This window comes from Malus sylvestris, chromosome 5 (genome assembly GCF_916048215.2).
Source record: "Malus sylvestris chromosome 5, drMalSylv7.2, whole genome shotgun sequence".
Lineage (NCBI taxonomy): Eukaryota > Viridiplantae > Streptophyta > Magnoliopsida > Rosales > Rosaceae > Malus > Malus sylvestris.
This window is the reverse complement of record NC_062264.1, coordinates 34,636,885-34,653,953: the sequence shown is the minus strand read 5'-3', so window position 1 is coordinate 34,653,953 and position 17,069 is coordinate 34,636,885. Positions and strand designations below refer to the sequence as shown.

General features: G+C 40.4%; 3 protein-coding genes, 1 long non-coding RNA gene and 1 pseudogene across 6 annotated transcripts; 3 read left to right on the top strand and 2 right to left on the bottom strand.

Annotated features, from left to right (window-relative positions):
* Positions 1 to 571: 571 nt before the first annotated feature.
* Positions 572 to 3,168, bottom strand: LOC126621144 (uncharacterized). Of its 2 annotated transcripts, XM_050289547.1 has the most exons (4): positions 3,071 to 3,168; positions 2,008 to 2,163; positions 1,446 to 1,921; positions 572 to 1,365 (listed from the first exon to the last, which is right to left on the bottom strand). In XM_050289547.1, coding segments are annotated over exons 2-4 (1,131 nt in total). In that variant the 5' UTR covers positions 2,009 to 2,163; positions 3,071 to 3,168; the 3' UTR covers positions 572 to 711. The 2 variants fall into 2 exon arrangements, with proteins under 2 accessions (XP_050145504.1, XP_050145503.1); XM_050289546.1 differs by lacking the exon at positions 3,071 to 3,168 and having other exon boundaries at positions 2,008 to 2,802.
* Positions 3,169 to 3,219: 51 nt separating this feature from the next.
* On the bottom strand, positions 3,220 to 4,811 carry LOC126621155 (uncharacterized). 2 transcript variants are annotated; one of them, XR_007622809.1, is made up of 5 exons: positions 4,600 to 4,811; positions 4,418 to 4,515; positions 4,237 to 4,334; positions 3,503 to 4,061; positions 3,220 to 3,346 (listed from the first exon to the last, which is right to left on the bottom strand). It is a non-coding gene; the product is annotated as an uncharacterized LOC126621155 (long non-coding RNA). The 2 variants fall into 2 exon arrangements; XR_007622810.1 differs by lacking the exons at positions 3,220 to 3,346; positions 4,418 to 4,515 and having other exon boundaries at positions 3,623 to 4,061.
* Positions 4,812 to 9,655: 4,844 nt separating this feature from the next.
* LOC126621149 (uncharacterized) lies at positions 9,656 to 12,165 on the top strand. Its single transcript, XM_050289552.1, has 4 exons — positions 9,656 to 9,936; positions 10,629 to 10,707; positions 10,794 to 11,400; positions 11,778 to 12,165. Exons 3-4 carry the CDS (start codon positions 11,067 to 11,069, stop codon positions 12,152 to 12,154), a joined length of 711 nt encoding a protein of 236 aa, XP_050145509.1. The 5' UTR covers positions 9,656 to 9,936; positions 10,629 to 10,707; positions 10,794 to 11,066; the 3' UTR covers positions 12,155 to 12,165.
* Positions 12,166 to 12,199: 34 nt separating this feature from the next.
* LOC126622821 (G-type lectin S-receptor-like serine/threonine-protein kinase SD1-1) lies at positions 12,200 to 14,179 on the top strand. Its single transcript, XM_050291529.1, has 5 exons — positions 12,200 to 12,416; positions 13,348 to 13,455; positions 13,533 to 13,658; positions 13,748 to 13,878; positions 14,000 to 14,179. The coding sequence occupies exons 1-5, from the start codon at positions 12,200 to 12,202 to the stop codon at positions 14,177 to 14,179; spliced, it is 762 nt and encodes a 253-aa protein (XP_050147486.1).
* The window catches only part of LOC126621146 (uncharacterized), a 53,310-nt pseudogene continuing 48,468 nt past the window's right edge, over positions 12,228 to 17,069 (top strand).

Here is a 17,069-nt window from a genome sequence, read left to right as displayed (position 1 = left end):
CCTCAACTTGGATTTAGTCGAGGAACACAGAAACCAAGCTCACTTGAGGAATGTCGCCTACAAGCAGCGCATCTCCAACTATTATGACTCTAGGGTCAAGCCTCGTTCTTTCAAAATAGGAGACTGGGTCTTAAAGAAAAGATTACTCTGCGACAGAGTCCCGAGTGAAGGCACACTTAGTCCAAACTGGGATGGACCGTATGAAGTCATTGGCATCAGTCGCCCTGGCTCTTACACACTTAGAAGCTCCGATGGCAAGACTCTTGGCCATCCATGGAACGCTGATCACTTGAAGTACTACTACAAATAGACTCACGATGTACAAGTGTTGAGCTATAGCTGTTCGGCATCCTATGTAATGAAGGCCATTTGGCAATGAATTCAATAAAGAGGTAATTTAGCCAACTCAGCCCTCACTCTTTTACATTCCTAGCAATGGAACACTCAAGTGTTGAAACCTCAAAGCAGATATATCCAACACGAAACAAAATCTAAGTATGTGTCGACAAGACTATACAAAGAAAGGAACAACCAAACAAGGGCTTATATCCAAACAATAGATCTATTCATACATAGCCAAACATGCATTAATAATAGTGCAAACACTCATAAACACCTAAAATCCAAAACTCTCAAGCTTATAACATGGGCACATGTTATACACACATCAGACTACTACATCCAGAATACATGCAGATAGTAAAGACACTGCTATTCATTCTCATCTGAAGCCGAACCCCTGGCAGTATCACTCCGCGTCCTACCATCATCCTCTGCATCCCTAAGATCCTCTTCACCATGCTGAGTCTGTGCATCAGCACTGCCTTCGTTATCAGACTCATCTTCGCTGCTAGGATCAACAGCAAGGACAAATGTCTCGCCCTTTCGATGATGCTCATCTATATCTTCGTGGTATTTTCGAAGAATGCTCCCATCATCATAACGATCAAGGACGGCCATCCATTTCCTTTTTTCAAAGCGAGCTTCTTGAGCACAGTAGGGTTTAATAGCAAGATGAAAGGTCGAAGAACTTAAGTATTCTTGCACAGCAGCCTCCCTTTCAGTTGGAATGCTCTTCTCCAGTTCAGAAATCTCAACTAAGGCACCATCCAATTCTCCCCTAACCTTGGATACCTCCAAGGTAGCCACCTCAAACTGTTTTTTAGTTGCCTCAAGCAATTTCTTAAGCCTTAGGTTCTCACCATTTCGCCTTTTCAAGCTCTCCATGGTTTCGTCCTTCAGTTGGAGAGCCTGAGTCAAAAGTCCCTTATTCCTTCGGGCCTCGTCCACAAGCTGCTTATTCTCCTTCAGTTTTGCCTTGTACCGCTCAACCTCTTGCAGTCTGTCGTGATACTCGGCCATGACCTGCATGGCAAGACGATCATCACTACCTAAATAATGATAATAAAGAGGAAAAAGTAAAGAAATGACAAAGTAACACTCACATATGAAGACAGCTTCAACATCCGGTCGCAATCCGATTCATCCTTAGCTAAGGGCTCTCCGAGCTCATCGAAGGCGAATCGACGCCCTGCCAAGCAATTGTTGATATCCCCAAAATCCTTTGGCCGCGTGGCAACCCTCAAGTCCTTCCACGGGACACTGCCAGCTCTTTCCTTGCCTTTCCCCTCATGGCGGGAACCAGGATCACTTTCCTGGACAGTGTGCTCCATAGTAAGAGGAGGAGGCAACAGTCGGCTCCCTTCTCCTGCAACTACGGCAGCAGCATTTTCAACGGCCTCGACTCCAGTCTTCCTAAAGGCAGGCCCCTTAAGGACCCCATCTTGGGACTTAGGTCTAACGGATGGTTCCCCTCGGAACTTATGAATTTTCTTATGCGGTAGGATGTCTTCCGAAGGAACTAACACTGGTGCTTTCCTTTTATTGGTGCTAGTCCCTGTTTTCTTGCTTACCTTCTCCACTGCATAAGGAAAATCAAAATAAGAAATACAACTTTCCAAATAAAGTAAGGAATTGAGCTAAGTTTACATGAAGGATACAACTTACTCGATCGTCCCTGGCTCTCGGAAACTAAGGGTTGGAAACCGTACCGACGAAATAAGGGTCGTAGCTTGCTTAAGTGTCTATCCTCTTTGGGCACCCTCAACACCTTCTCTATGTCAGATAGCTCCTGCCCAAACAGTTGGATGGTGCCCCGCGTCACTACATGAAGCAAAGTGTTAGAAGCAAGAAAAGACCACAACAAATAGCAAATAGTACGAACGGTTGATACGTTACAACCTACAGTCTGGAAGTGAGTAAGCACACATCGCTTAGGCGTGACACCCTTATCATACTCCCAATCATTATACAGAAAGCACCAACGGTTTTTCCATGTGTAGTATGCCTTTTTCTTACCATACACAATACGCTCTCTCTCACTCCGACATGCACACTCGGTATAACCAGTGCATGATTTTGCTGGGCGCATCTTGTAACAGTAACGCCACTGATGGAAGGAAGGCTCACACAACCCACACTCCATCCAAATGATATAAAATCCAATCAAAGTATCCCAGAAACCAGGATTGAGTTGCCCAGGTGCATATCCGATCAAAGATAACATCTTTTGCAACCACGGATGTAAAGGTAGTCTCACCCCTAAAGTCAGTAATATCTGGGTGTAGAACATAACATGACCCTGGGGAGGCTCAGAAGGCCATTCTTCATCATGTACCAAACGTATCCCTACACTACGAGGGATATTACATGACTGCCTTAGCGCCTCAACCTGCTTCTCATTATTTAACAAGTTATTCTTTAGATGGTCTGCTGTGAACTCAGAGCGAACTATGGGTATGGCATAAAAAACAACCCCCTCACCCAACGCCATGGAGGAAGAACTAGCAATAGCTAAAGTTTGACGGTTGGGAAGATCATCCAATGTTTCTCTAGTACAGGACTCTAACAAAGACCCTGAAGACTCCGACATTGCAGACTCAGACTTAGAGCTAAAGCTAGAAGAGCCCTCATCACTAGAACTTCCAGGCTCTGACATCTACAATAAGAAGAAACAAATTCTATCACTACATGCATGATCAAAACATAAGGAAGTTCCTATATTACCCACATGAAGATGGTGCAAAGCGATGCCGGAACCCTTCTCAATCAGAAAGCAATCCGTCTTCCACAGTCACTACAAAACAAGCAAATGAAGACCGTGTCAAGCGCCAAAAAAAAAAAAAAAAAAAAAAAAAGCTTCATCTAAAAAGCTTCACCCAAAAAACTTCACCCGGAAAGCTTCACTTAAAAAAGTTTCACCTACAAAGCTTCACCTAAAAAAGCTTCACCTAGAAAGCTTCATCTACAAAGCTTCATCTACAAAGCTTCACCATCAAAGCTTCACCTAAAAAGCTTCACCCACAAAGCTTCACCCAAAAAACTTCACCCGGAAAGCTTCACTTAAAAAAGCTTCACCTACAAAGCTTCACCTAAAAAAGCTTCACCTAGAAAGCTTCATCTACAAAGCTTCATCTACAAAGCTTCACCATCAAAGCCTCACCTAGAAAGCTTCAACACCAAAGCTTCACCTACAAAGCTTCAACACAAAACCTTGCTCCAGATAACCAAATTTTGTTCACAAAACCCAAGATGCCCTTGAACTTGTACAAAAACACTTGGGTAAACATAAACATTTTTTGTTTTACACCCACAAGGGCCCAAAATTTTCCTTCTTATTTATTCACTTATATATGTTCCCAAACATATTATAATAGATCCAACAACAAGCCAAAGTCCCAGGTTTCTTAATGGACAAAAGTACAAGCAATTCATCAATAATGCAGGTGCTACAAAAATTGGAATCTGCCCCAAAATAGAAATCCAACCCAAGAGACTTTTTCTCTCTCTCCCTCTTCCGCCTCCTTTCATCTATCAAATTTCTGCAACCTCTGCTCTGCTCCAATGGAGCTGAATTTTGGACACCCTATAGTTTTTGAGCATATGAACAACTTTCAAGAAGGAACCATTTCTGTTTGAGCGACGGAAATTAAAGTGTTGAAGCTCCAAACATGACAGTCGGATTCTTGCAGATTTCGAAGCTGCTGTGATGTTTCGAAGATCTGGAAATATTTAACCATTAGTTCATTCTGAAGTTTTGATATGTTATGAAAGGGACGATGAGGAACAACTTCAATGAAGAAAGCATGCTGATCTGAACAATAGAAAATGGAGTTTCGAAGCTCACAACAAATCTGACGGGTTGACAGAAAAATAATAACCAGTCATTCATCATACCTGAATTTCTTGAGTTATACAGCTCCGAGGGATCTCAATTTTGGATATGTTGTAGTTCACAAGTTAAGGAACAACTTCGATGAAGAAAGTATGCTGATCTGAACAATAGAAAATGGAGTTTCGAAGCTCACAACAAATCTGACGGGTTGACAGAAAAATAATAACCAGTCACTCATCATACCTGGATTTCTGGAGTTATACTGCTCCGAGGGACCTCAAATTTGGATATGTTGTAGTTCACACGTTAAGGAACAACTTCGATGAAGAAAGTATGTTGATCTGAGCAAGAGAAAATGGAGTTTTTGAAGCTCACAACAGGTCTGACGCGTTGATATACAAATGACGAACAATCACTCATCATACCTGAATTTCTGGAGTTGTACTGCTCCGATGGATCTCCAATTCGGATATGTTGTAGTTCACGAGCTAAGGAACAACTTTCATGAAGATGGTTTTGCGATTTGCGCCACAGAAAATGGTGTTATATTGAAGAGCTACCACTCCCTCTACGTAGACACCCTCCTTGGTTTACCTAGCTCCAACACCCACATTTCCTTCAACAAGACTGCAGTAAATCAGATTGTGAGGAAAGATGGCAATCTTTCCAGCCAAAACGGAAAGGCAAAGCAAAAGAAAATTAAACACATTGATGGCATATTATGAAAGAAGAAAAGGAAAAGTAGTAAATGATGATGAAGTGTAGGAACAACATCATGACAAATGATGATGAGTCATGCTTTCCCCCCTCCTTGGATTCGGCTGAAAACATCCCCCTATTTGGATTCAGCTGAACACATCCCACTCAGTCGACAAAAAAAAAAAAAAAAAAAAAAAAAAAAAGGGCCAAGGCCTCCACTTCTTTGGGCCTAACACATCTTCATAACAAAAAAAAACAATATATGAAGAAAGAGCCCTGGGTTACCACTTCAAAAAGAAACAAGTGAAGTTTTCCTACTCATGACATTGACTACTAGCTAGACACCTCATTCGGCAACTCTCTTCGCCTGAAGACTTGGGGGACTCCCACCATATGCTACTGCACCTTGATACTCGGCAGTCTCACAACCACTCAGTGATTTGGATTTTTCAAGTCTCCAACCGAGAAGTTTTCCTCACTCGGGAAATTAAGGGAACACTACCTCAAACTACATGCTTCACTCACAAAGCTTCAACAATACAGGTTTCAACAAAAGCAAAAATTCAAAGAACTTTATGAAAAAGGCTTTGGTGTATTTAACACAATATGTTGAAATGAAGCAAAGCTTATTTATTAATATTTTCGATAAGCCACAAATATGTACATATACATGAGTCAAAATAAACAAACAAAAGGGAGCCTTCACAAAAGTTGCTTAGGGGAAGTCTCAGCAGTCGGTAGAGCCCTAGAAAGAGAAAGCACCGGATGATGGTTATCCGGAGCCTCAGTACTTGACAAAACCCCAGAAGGAGGAGGCATTGGAGGTTCATCATTTGAAGCTTCATTACCAGGTACAGCCCCAGAGGACGAAGGCAATAAATGCCTTTGGAACAAACCCACAAACCGCTGATGATCAAGTAAAACCTTACCATCAGATTCCTTCATCTGGTCAAGCTTCCTCTTCATGTTTGTAGCATAGTCATGGGCGAGTCGGTGCAACTGCTTATTCTCATGCTTGAGCTCTCTAATCTCCTGTTTGAGACTCATCACTTCAGCAGCCAATGATTCAACTTGGCGGGTTCTAGCAAATAGGCGTTGGGCCATATTAGACACAGAACCTGCACACTGAACACTAAGAGCCAGAGAGTCCTTAACAGCCAACTCATCAGACCGTTTGGAAAGTAGTCTGTTATCTTTGGGAGTGAGAAGGTTCCTGGCCACCACTGCAGCGGTCATATCATTCTTCATCACAGAATCCCCAACGGTAAGAGGACCAGTAGGGGATATGAAGGATGGGCGCCATATGTTGTCTGGAGAAGGCGTGGCTGTCTCTTCTCCAAGGTTCAAGTCAAAACGACGGTCGGAGGGTCCAGACATTTTCAAATGTGTTGAAGAGGGAAAAGGTCAGACAAATCAAGATCTTAGAAGTGCAAGAAATGAGCTTCTACTAGTAGAGATTCAAGTGTGCTGTGGAACTTAATGCCAGCCTCTATAAAAATCTGCACTCGACGGAGCTTAAGAAATCGAAGAGGCGTTTGCTTTCTCAAAAGCTGGGCTGCTCAGAGACCACGAGGGCCGATCTCAGAAATCGAAGAAGCACCTGCTTTTTCAGCCTCGTCAGCACCTGTCACATGCACACTCAGCTTTGCGGAAATTATGGGCAATTTGTCGAAGATTTCTGGTGAAGTAGAAAGCACGTGAATCTTACTGTTCAATCACCGCTCTCCATATGCACCATCAACTCCTCGGGTACCACATATAACTTTGTCAAAGATCTCTGACAAAGTTTAGGCACGAGAATTTCGAAGTTCCAGCTACCCTACTATTACCCATAAGGGTAAAGGAACAGCACCACTGCTTGACAACTGGAAAGTCCCTATGTGTGTCGACCTCCGTGTTTTGCGGCAAGACAGGTTGGCAAGAACGTCCAACCTTTACTCACATTCGAGAAAAGACTCCCAACATAATTACTTTCTCAAAAACCGGAGTAGCACCGCTTTCCGAATCTCGAGAGTCAGATCCTCGACGGGATTGCTTGTTCGAAAACCGAAGAGGCACAACTCTCAGAACTTCGAGAGCCAGATTTCCTTAGATAAAGCTTGTCTGTAATCTTGACACGTAACATCAGCTTTCCAGATACCACATACCACTTTTTCAAAGTGCTCTGACAAAATTAAAACACGTGAAGCTGACAGCTCCCACTACATTGCTGTGACCAAGAAGGGTAAAGGAATAGCATTACTACTTGTTATTGGGAAATCCCTATATACATTGACCTCCCTCCTTAACGGACAGGCAAACCTGCAAAAATGCTCAACCCTTTCTCGCATTCGAAAAGACACCCTCAACATAACCTCTCGAAATACTCAGCTTTATTTCCCCCCGATAATACCTCAGCAAATAAGCCACACCAAGAACAAGAGTATCTCATATCATCAGGGTCGAAAGCAAGAGTATCCCATATCATGCTTTCTCCCTGTCTTTGTCTTTGTCCTTGTCCACACCTGCAGGACAAGGAGAAAGAGAGCAGTCAGTCGGAACCTGAAATCAAACCTCCAATTTGGAACTGACTGCCTGGAGCCTTTGCCTGGTTGCTTACTTAGCATTGCTCTCGAGTACTCATCCTCAACTGCTGTCAAGGTCACGAATTCCACCGGCAAATACCTCATGACAGTTGATCAGATATTGGCTCTTTACACTGAAGCTGCCAAGCGGGGATGAGTCACTATGAAGGAATGTTCTGAAGGACCATTTGAATGCAAAGGTTGCACACCACTTCTGCCATGCAAAAGATTGAAGCAGAAGGTTCAACGGTGGGCTGAAACAGATCACTACAGCACGACACCTTCCCATACCACATTCATTATTCCGTCAACAGCAAAAGTATCCCATATCATCAAGGTCGAACGTACTCTAGATTTGATGGACTTGTTTTGACCCTCAAATTTTTGAGTCGGCCTTATACTCTGAAGGGCACCAGAAAACCCTCCAGCACAGTTCAAGAATAAGCCTGTGGAAAGTTACTTCTTCAAAAGCAAAAGTATCTCATATCATCTCTTATCCATTTGCTTCTCCTTATCCTGACAGTTGAATGAGAGACAAGGAGAAGAAGAACAATCAACCGGAAGCCGAAGTCAAATCTCTGATCCTGCGTTGCTTACTTGGAAGTTTGACTGCTTACCTTGTCTGTCACCTCTTTCGGCAGATCTCCTAGCTCGGCGACTTGGGGGACTCCTACTATAGGGTTTGTATCACACTTGACTAAGCCCGAAACTACAACTAAGCTTCAAGTGAAATTGATACATTACCTTGTGCGTCAACATCAGCTAAATACACCATTCCCGGATGGAGGAAAGGTACTTCCAGAGAAGGGCAGATGAAGATCAGACCACACTTCGGTACTTAGAAGTTTCGTGATTACTCAAGGGATTGGATCTTGCAAGTCCCCAACCGAGGAGTTTCCCTCACTCGGGAACTTAGGGGAGCACTGTTTGTACCATACTTGACCAATCCCGAAACTACCGAGCACCGGCCAACGCTATACTGTCAAGGACCCAGAAGAGTTCCCCTCCGACCAGGAGGCCAATCACTACTCGACACGTGTCAAGATTAGAAGCCAATCAGAGCGCAGCACGTGTCGACATCAAGAACCAATCATAACATGACACATGTCAATGTGACAAAGCTACAAGTTTTTCTATAAATAGGGGTCATTCCCCCATAATATGGGCTAATGCCATTTTGTGTTAAATCATTCACAAGAACTCACTAAATTGAGAGCTTGATCCTTTGTACTTGTGTAAGCCCTTCACTACTAATAAGAACTCCTCTACTCCGTGGACGTAGCCAATCTGGGTGAACCACGTACATCCTGTGTTTGCTTCTCTGTCTCTATTCATTTACGTACTTATCCTCACTAGTGACTGAAGCAACCAAGCGAAGGTCATAAAACCTGACACTTTCTGTTGTACCAAAGTCTTCGCTGATTTTGTGCATCAACATAAGTCATTGTCACATAGCTACACTCTTTAGGCCAATTCACAAACGTTTGTGAATATGATCGGAAATGTCATATTATAAATCGATTCGTAAAGATGATTTTTCAGCAAAAAAAAAATTATATTGTTTAGTCATTGAGCTATATAAAAACATATGGTAGGAATTGATGAAAGTATTACGAACTGTTTCTGAGGCATTTTCATTCTTAAGTGGCCAAACATTGTTCATTTTTAAGGCGAAAAAAAAAATCAATGGAGAAAAATTCTAACAGATTTTAGTATGTGGCTAGAACAAATTTTCATCAATTGGAACATTTTCGAAACGTTTTAAATGAATTCTGAAAATTTTTACAAAACAACAAAAGTGCTATGAAAATAAGTTTTATGACGGTTTTGTTGAATTCTCCAAAACAAATTAAAAAAATAACAATTGTATATAAAAAAGAGGGTTATGCTATCTACATACTTATTTTTACTTCTCATATGTTCTTTCAATATTCGCTGCTCGGATGGAGTAAATTGGAGAAAATCAAGGCCAAATATTAACAAAGGTGTTTGAAAGATAAAAATAAACGTGTGAATAACATTAGCTATTTCTTACATAAATTTCTCCAGTATGAGAAGCGGAAAGACATGTCCAAGTAGAAGAAATTTTTCAATGTGACTAGCATATAGGATGATACAATTCATGTCATTATATAAATAATGAGATATATGGATCAAAAAATTAATAACTTAAAAAATAAAATTTCTTACTATTTATATATAAACAAACGATGTACCACCTATTCCGGTCAGAACGAAAAATTTATGGAGTAGGTGATATGGCTTTCGACAACTTCTGTGTTCAGTCACTAGTACCAAATCCAAAATTTTCATCTCATCACCAAGTTTTGGTTGCCGCAAGTAAAATCCTCCATGAAAGTGTAACTGTTAAAAAAAATTGAAAAAAGGCACTGTGTTGTGTGTTCCTCTCCTCTCTCCCTTTTGTAAAGCCCTAATCTTCCCCTGAATTTAACTTTCTTCTGGGTTGGCTGGCGTCTGCAACATTTTCTACCAATGAAGGTCAGTTCTCTCTCTCTCTCTCTTTCTCTCTCTCTGTTTGTTTTGAGAATTGGGAATTTCCCGTGTTCTTGAACCATTTCTATATTTATTAGATTAAGTAAAGGAAACAAATTGTTCCAGTTTTTTTCCACGTTTTGGATTGAATTAGTTGATGGGTAACAATTAATGACGCTAAATCTGGATTGCAAATTGTTGCCAATTGGTCTTATGGGCTCTTGTTTGAAAATTGGGGAGAAAAGTAATACAATTTTTGAAACAAACTCAACATTTTAACAGTTGGATAAATCTTAATGGAGACAGTAATCGTTCGTTGCTGCATCGAGTGTGTTTAAGGATTTTTCAATCTTCTGTATGAGCAAAGACTACCCCGGTTGGACAATATACTTGGAAGAAATATGGTTGCAAGGTTGGTTTAGTGTTTGGAAGAGTGTTTCTGGTCGATGCTGTAGCATGTAGTCTTCATCTTGCAGAACTGTTAAGCAATTTTATTTTTTTCGTAGGTCAAATGTCCCCTTGGCATGCAACGTACCATAGATCTTGCATTTCTAGCGTACATATACGATCAATAGTTGAGCAGCTTGACTTTTTTAAGGACCTTAGGAGAGCACTTTTTCAATATAAAATGTTCATATATGTACACACATGTATTTGTACGTATATATTTATGCTTCATATACTTTCTTTCTTTGCAGTACGTAGATGGTTCAGTTTTTGTGGCTTCAACTTAGGGGTCAAGGAGTTCCTAAATTCTCATAAGAAAAAAAAGAGGAGGTTCTGATTGATGAATGATTATGCTGTTTTCAGTTTATTAATTTTGAGTTATGTCAGTGGTAACCTGTGCCTCTCTTCAAAATCAGGTAGCAAGTATACCCAAAGGGTTTCATGGCAAGTAATGGCCTGCCATCTCTAGGTCGTGTGAAGCTAACTGATCTGGCACCTGCTGAAGGCCTTCCATCAGAATCTTACAAACTATCTGTTTCAACTTTGTCACAATCACTAGCACTCTATTCTGCTGCCATCATTCAGTTTTCCAGTGAGTGATGGGGCTCTTTTGAGGTCGGGTTTAGATTCGGCTCGCCTCTACTTCCACCAGAAAGCATCATACCCAGCTGCAGATATGGTTAATAACAATGACCCTCGTGACTGGTCCTCAAGAAGCTATTGTTTACCCTGGACTCGCACTCTATCAGGCAACTGCAGGATATGTTAACCCTGCACTGCAGAGAACGGAGACTGCTAATACACAGAGCAACTTGTTTGGGCGTTGTTCTTTGGCTTTTAAATTCATGCCTAAATCCATGACCAATCTTAGTTGTTCAGAGATGAGAACTGCTGGTCATGGGGTTGAAGCTCAGTTCCAGCTTCCAGTAGCGGTTGATGACTTTATGCAGAGATCTCACCCCACCAATCAACTCTTTAACAGACACGGTTTCCAAAGTTCCAATTTCCATGCAGCACAAGATGGTATGCTGCATTTAATCTTCTTTACCAATTGCCTGCTTGTTACATACTGTAAATTGATTTCATGAATGCAATTTTTTTAATGACAGCTTACTTTAATTAGGATTGGTCTTACTGACTGAATGAAGCACATGCACACACTAAAAATAAGTTCAATGTATAAGCTAAATTAAGTCCAACTCTATTGATAGTAATCATCAACTACTTAATAGTTTTTGCATTTCTGCTGTCATAACAAGGATCTTCAATCTAGTTTTATCTTCTAAAAATTATATCCGTCTCTTGAGTCCTCTTGATATTGGATTGCACGTGTTTATGTGTATCTCTTATGTGAGAAGCTTTTAACATTAGGTCCTTGGATCGATGAAATGCTGGAACAGGATCTATGAAGCCTTTGTTGAGGAGGAGAAAGGGTGAAAGAACCAAACCTCTGCCACCTTCCAAGAGATTGTGGGTCGAGGTCCAGAGAGTCCTGATGGAAGGGGTTCAAGACATTGCAGACAAGAAGGGAATCAAGCTGAGGTTCTGCAACCTGAAGGAGTGTGAGAATCACATTCAGACACTTGATAGCCCCTGTGCCAATATAAGAATGGAGATTGGGTGGCCAAACAAGGTGCCATTTGTTCATTCCCATGATCTCCCCGACAAGGCAAAGATCGGTTTCCTTGAAGCCTATGAACCTGGTTGGACAGCTACTCATGATATGGAGTTAAGTCTAACTGAACCTGGACAGGCTGGCCAGTCAACACTCGGTTAATTGTAATTGTAAGTCCCATTCTAGCGATCAAGTAAAAAAGTTCGTATGGGTAGCCAACCGAGACACACCACTGATTCATCAGGTCTATGCACGGTCACCATCCCTGGAATTCTTGTCCTTGTTGATATTAACAAGACAAGCGTTTGGTCCTCGAACACACCAACATCTGCGTCGAATCCAGCAGCACAGCTTTCGGATAGTGAATGGGAAGAGAAACAAAGGATTTTCTCATCCAGGCCACAGCCTCAACCTGCTAGGACATGTAAGTGCTAGCTGTCAAGTTGATAATTTTTCGTCGAATTATGTTAGAGGGACTATATTCTGACTGCATTAGCTAATGATATACAGTGTGACAGTGACTTCTCTATTAACATCTGGTGACGATAATCTTCCCCTGAATTAACTTTCTTCTGGGTTGGCTGGCTTCTGCAACATTTTCTACCAATAAAGGTCAGTTCTCTCTCTCTCTCTCTCTCTCTCTCTCTCTCTCTCTCTCTCTCTATTTCTGTGTTTGTTTTGAGAATTGAGCATTGCCCATGTTCTTGAACCATTTCTATATTTATTAGATGGAAGTAAAGGAAACAAATTGTTCCAGTTTTTTTTTCCACTTTTTGACTTGAGTTAGTTGATGGGTAGCAATAAATGAAGCTAAAAATCTGGATTGCAAATTGTTGCCAATTAGTCTTATGGGCTCTTGTCACTTATGATTTGCTTGTTTGTAAATTGCGGAGAAAAGTAATGCAATTTTTGAAACAAACCCAACATTTTAACAGTTGCATAAATCTTAATGGAGACAGTAATCGTTTGTCGCTGCATCGAGTGTGTTTAAGGATTTTCAATCTTCTGTATGACGAGTGTTTCTGGTTGATGCTGTAACATGTAGTCTTCATTTTGCAGAACTTTAAGCAATTTTATTTGAGAATTGGGCATTTCCTGTGTTGACACAAGACGGGAGTGTGAGGAGCTACAACTGGATTAATAGAGCCCAAGTTTGGGAAGTTTTACTAGGAACACCGGCTGATACATGTGACAACTATGGAATATGTGGGCCAAATGGTGCGTGTAATATTGACAACTCCCCACTATGTGGTTGCTTGGAAGGATTTAGACCAAATTTTCAACAAAAAGGGGCCTTTCGGGGTGCAACATATGCCTGTATGAGAATGACTCCACTGAAAACTGCTCCTGCACAGCTTTTGCAAATTTGGATATCAGGGCAGGAGGAAGTGGCTGCTCAAGAACTTTCAATGGAAATGGGCAAGATATATACATAAGAATAAGATTAGCTGCATCTGAACCAGGTATGGTGGTGTTTATTCTTCTATATAATTCCTTATTAGTTTTCTGCTTTGAAATACTTCATTACCACTTCAAGCAGACAATGCAAAATCCAAAGTGAAGAAAACGAGAATCATAGTAACCAGTACTGTGTTGTCTGCTGGACTTTTAATCCTGGGCCTAGCCCTCCTCTTACGTTTTCAGAAGAAGAAGCACCAACAAGATGGTAAGCTATTTGAGTTTCTACTCTTCTACCCCTCCGTTTTCTAAGTTCAGTTCCATGGTACACAATTTACTTCACTATGTGCTTTGCAGGAAAACCGAGATCGGACCAAAGGGAAGATCTGGAGTTACCATTATTTGACTTGGGCACTGTGATTTGTGCTACCAATGATTTTTCAAACCACAATAAAGTTGGGGAGGGTGGCTTTGGATCTGTCTATAAGGTGAAATCACAGTCTGCACGACAATTAGCTTGACATTTGAGCATGTCACTTTAGGAAGAGTAACAGATACAGTTAGCTAGTAGTATGAATTTTGATCATGATACGTGCTGATGAATTTCAGGGTACACTGATGGATGGACAAGAAATAGCTGTGAAAAGTCTATTGAAACATTCGAGGCAAGGACTCAACCGGTTAAAGAATGAGGTTACACATATTGCCAAACTTCAGCACTGGAATCTAGTGAGGCTTCTAGGATGCTGCATTCAAGAAGATGATGCTGATCTACGAGTTCATGCCTAACAAAAGCTTAGACTTCTTTATTTTCGGTTTGTTTCCCATTTGTAAACTTCCTATGATCCTTTGTCGATTGGCTGTGTAACGGAAGGGAAAGTATTAGACTGTTTTATTTTGATATGATACTATTATGTACTATTTTGCAGATCAAAGAAAAAGCATCTTACTAGATTGGCCTAAGTGTTTTGACATTATTAATGGGATTGCTCGGGGGCTCCTCTATCTTCATCAAGATTCTAGACTGAGAGTAATTCATCGAGATCTCAAAGCCGGCAACATTCTATTCGACGGTGAATTTAACCCCAAAATTTCAGACTTTGGCCTGGCAAGAAGTTTTGGAGGAAATGAAACTACAGCAGCGATAAATAAAGTGGTTGGAAGAACATAGTAAATAATGTAAAAGTACAATCAGACATTCTATATACCTTGCTTGTAAAATGTAGGTTTTGAAACATTGCTTTGCAGTGGTTACATGTCCCCAGAATATGCGATCGATGGGTTCTACTTGATAAAATCTGACATGTATAGCTTTGGTGTTATGGTGCTTGAGATAGTGAAGGGAAAAGAAACAGAGGATTTTCTCATCCAAACCACAGCCTTAACTTGCATGGACATGTAAGTGTCAGCTGTCAAGTTGATCATTTTTCGTCGAATAATACTAGAGGGACTATATTCTGACTGCATCAGCTAATGAAGTACTACTGTGACAGTGACTTCTCTATTAACAACTGGTGACGACAATTCATGTAAAAAATGGATTCGATTCCACTTAAGATCTAAAATGTGGTTTGTCTAGCATTATTATTTGTTTTTACTTGATTCTCTATACTTCTATTTATTCAGTACGATTGGTGGTTGTGATCTTTTAGGCATGGAATTTATACACAGAAGGCAAGTCCATTGAAATGCTCGATACATGAGTAGGAGACTCCAGTAATCCACATGAAGTTTTGCGGTCGATCCATGTGGGTCTTTTATGCGTGCAGTGAAATCCGGCAGATAGGCCAAGCATGCCAGCTGCAGTTCTGATGTTGAGTGGTGAAAGTGCATTGCCTGAACCGGAAAAACCTGGTTTTTACAGTGAAAGGGATTTAGATGACAACAAAGTCGATCCTTGTGCAAACAAGGTTACAGTTTTTTCAGCTAATGAAGATACATTTACCCTACTCGAGGCTCGATAGTTCATATTTCATGTTGCTGTTTATTTCGTCATAACTTGATCTGATGTCTATTGGAGTGAGTTAAGTTGATCAGATATTTCTCGAGTAATCCTGCTTATACATTTTCTTGCCTTACATATGCTTTGCTCTGATATCAGCGGTGACTCGATTGGAGAGGAATTCAATCTGATTAGATAATACATTTGAATTACTGTGATTTGGATTCAACAGATTGTTCACTGTATTTTCTAATGTTTACTGCAGTATGGGATGAAGTAATGATTTTTTTTTTCGGCACAACTTAATTAAACAGAGTCCAAAAAAACACCAACATGAAAGGTAATAAGGCAAACGACAAAGCAAACAAAGGTGCAAAACACAACCAAAATCAGCAACCAAGAATCAGGGATATTCCGAGAATGCAAAACTTCGCCGTTACCTGGAAAAACATGAACTTTGACTAAGAAAATCCGCAGGGAATGACAGCGGCATAAAAAATAGAAGTCAGTTGTCCTGGAATCATTCTGAACAAGCCCTGCCAAAATTATATTATATTATTCCTATAGAGTAAATTGTAACTATCTTCCTTTAATTTTAACTCAATTAGAGCAATGGTTCATCAATTAAAATTTATTATCATTGGTCCCTCAACTCATCAAAACGTGCAGCTATGATCAGCAATGGTCATTCCAACATAACTCGTTTTGACAAAATTTTTGACGTAGTTGACGAAAATGATCATAACTACACACTTTGATGAGTTGAGGGATCCTAATTATATAAATAGTTATTCCAACATAACTTATTTTAACAAAATTGATGAAAATGACTATAATTATCCATTTTAATAAATTGAGAGAGCAATGATAATAAATTTTTAGTTAAAGAATCATTGGTACAATTTATTAAAGGTGAGGGAGCTTTCTTCTAGCTTTTTCTCTGTTGTTCTCGCCGCTTTCACGCATTTTGGCCCTCCTTTTGTTTGTCTCTGAAACCTTAATTTTTCTTTTTCTCTGTTGTTCTCGCCGCTTTCACGCATGTTGGCCCTCCTTTTGTTTTATCTGAAACCCTAATTTTTTTTTCCCTTCCCCATTTTTCTTATCTCACTGTTTCTCAAGTCGCTGATTCCGCCCTTCTCTTCTCTCGCTCTCAAGCGTTCAGCATCTCACGCTCTCAAGCGTTCAGCGTCTCTCGCTCTCAAACCTCGCCGATCCGTCGAAACCCATATTCCTCAGCGTTTCCTCAAAATCCAAGGTACGGGCTTCACCCAACCGTGAATTTTTTGAATCGTTTTTTATTTTTAATTTTTAATTTTTTATTTTTTGAGTTTTGGATTCATAATTTTCTGTTCGGTAGCTGAGAAAATGTGATCCCGTGGTTTAGTTTTGGTGTTTTTGTGATTTTGGGTTAGTAGGTTTTTCGAATTTTGGGGTGTTTGTTTGTAGGCTCCAAAACCCTCTGTTCTCAAGGTAAATAATTTAAAATTCTGGGGTTATTCAATTTATAGTTTAGTTTAGGTTTTTTTTTTTTTTTTTTTTAATAATCGGAGTTGAGTTTGGTATTTTGTTTGTGTTTGATTATGTTGAATTCGGATTTCAGTGCACTTATGTTTGGGTTTTATATTTTCCTGCAGGTCGTGATTGAGGGAGCTTGAAATGGCAATTGGAATTAAGGTCATAATACATAGTAAGTGTTTGGTTTTTTCTTCTGCTACAAAGTAGAAGTTGAGAAGTCCC

What these genes read in the sequence shown, in the direction of transcription:
- LOC126621144 (XM_050289546.1), bottom strand. Translation starts at nt 2,632, where the DNA reads ATGTTCTACACCCAGATATTACTGACTTTAGGGGTGAGACTACCTTTA. An exon ending in CGAGAGCCAGGGACGATCGA is followed by an intron (nt 1,922 to 2,007) that starts GTAAGTTGTATC and finishes TTCCTTATGCAG; the next exon opens with TGGAGAAGGTAAGCAAGAAA. An exon ending in TGTTGAAGCTGTCTTCATAT is followed by an intron (nt 1,366 to 1,445) that starts GTGAGTGTTACT and finishes CTTGCCATGCAG; the next exon opens with GTCATGGCCGAGTATCACGA.
- LOC126621149 (XM_050289552.1), top strand. Translation starts at nt 11,067, where the DNA reads ATGACCCTCGTGACTGGTCCTCAAGAAGCTATTGTTTACCCTGGACTC. An exon ending in TTTCCATGCAGCACAAGATG is followed by an intron (nt 11,401 to 11,777) that starts GTATGCTGCATT and finishes ATGCTGGAACAG; the next exon opens with GATCTATGAAGCCTTTGTTG.
- LOC126622821 (XM_050291529.1), top strand. Translation starts at nt 12,200, where the DNA reads ATGGGTAGCCAACCGAGACACACCACTGATTCATCAGGTCTATGCACG. An exon ending in ATTAGCTGCATCTGAACCAG is followed by an intron (nt 13,456 to 13,532) that starts GTATGGTGGTGT and finishes CACTTCAAGCAG; the next exon opens with ACAATGCAAAATCCAAAGTG. An exon ending in GCTTTGGATCTGTCTATAAG is followed by an intron (nt 13,879 to 13,999) that starts GTGAAATCACAG and finishes GATGAATTTCAG; the next exon opens with GGTACACTGATGGATGGACA.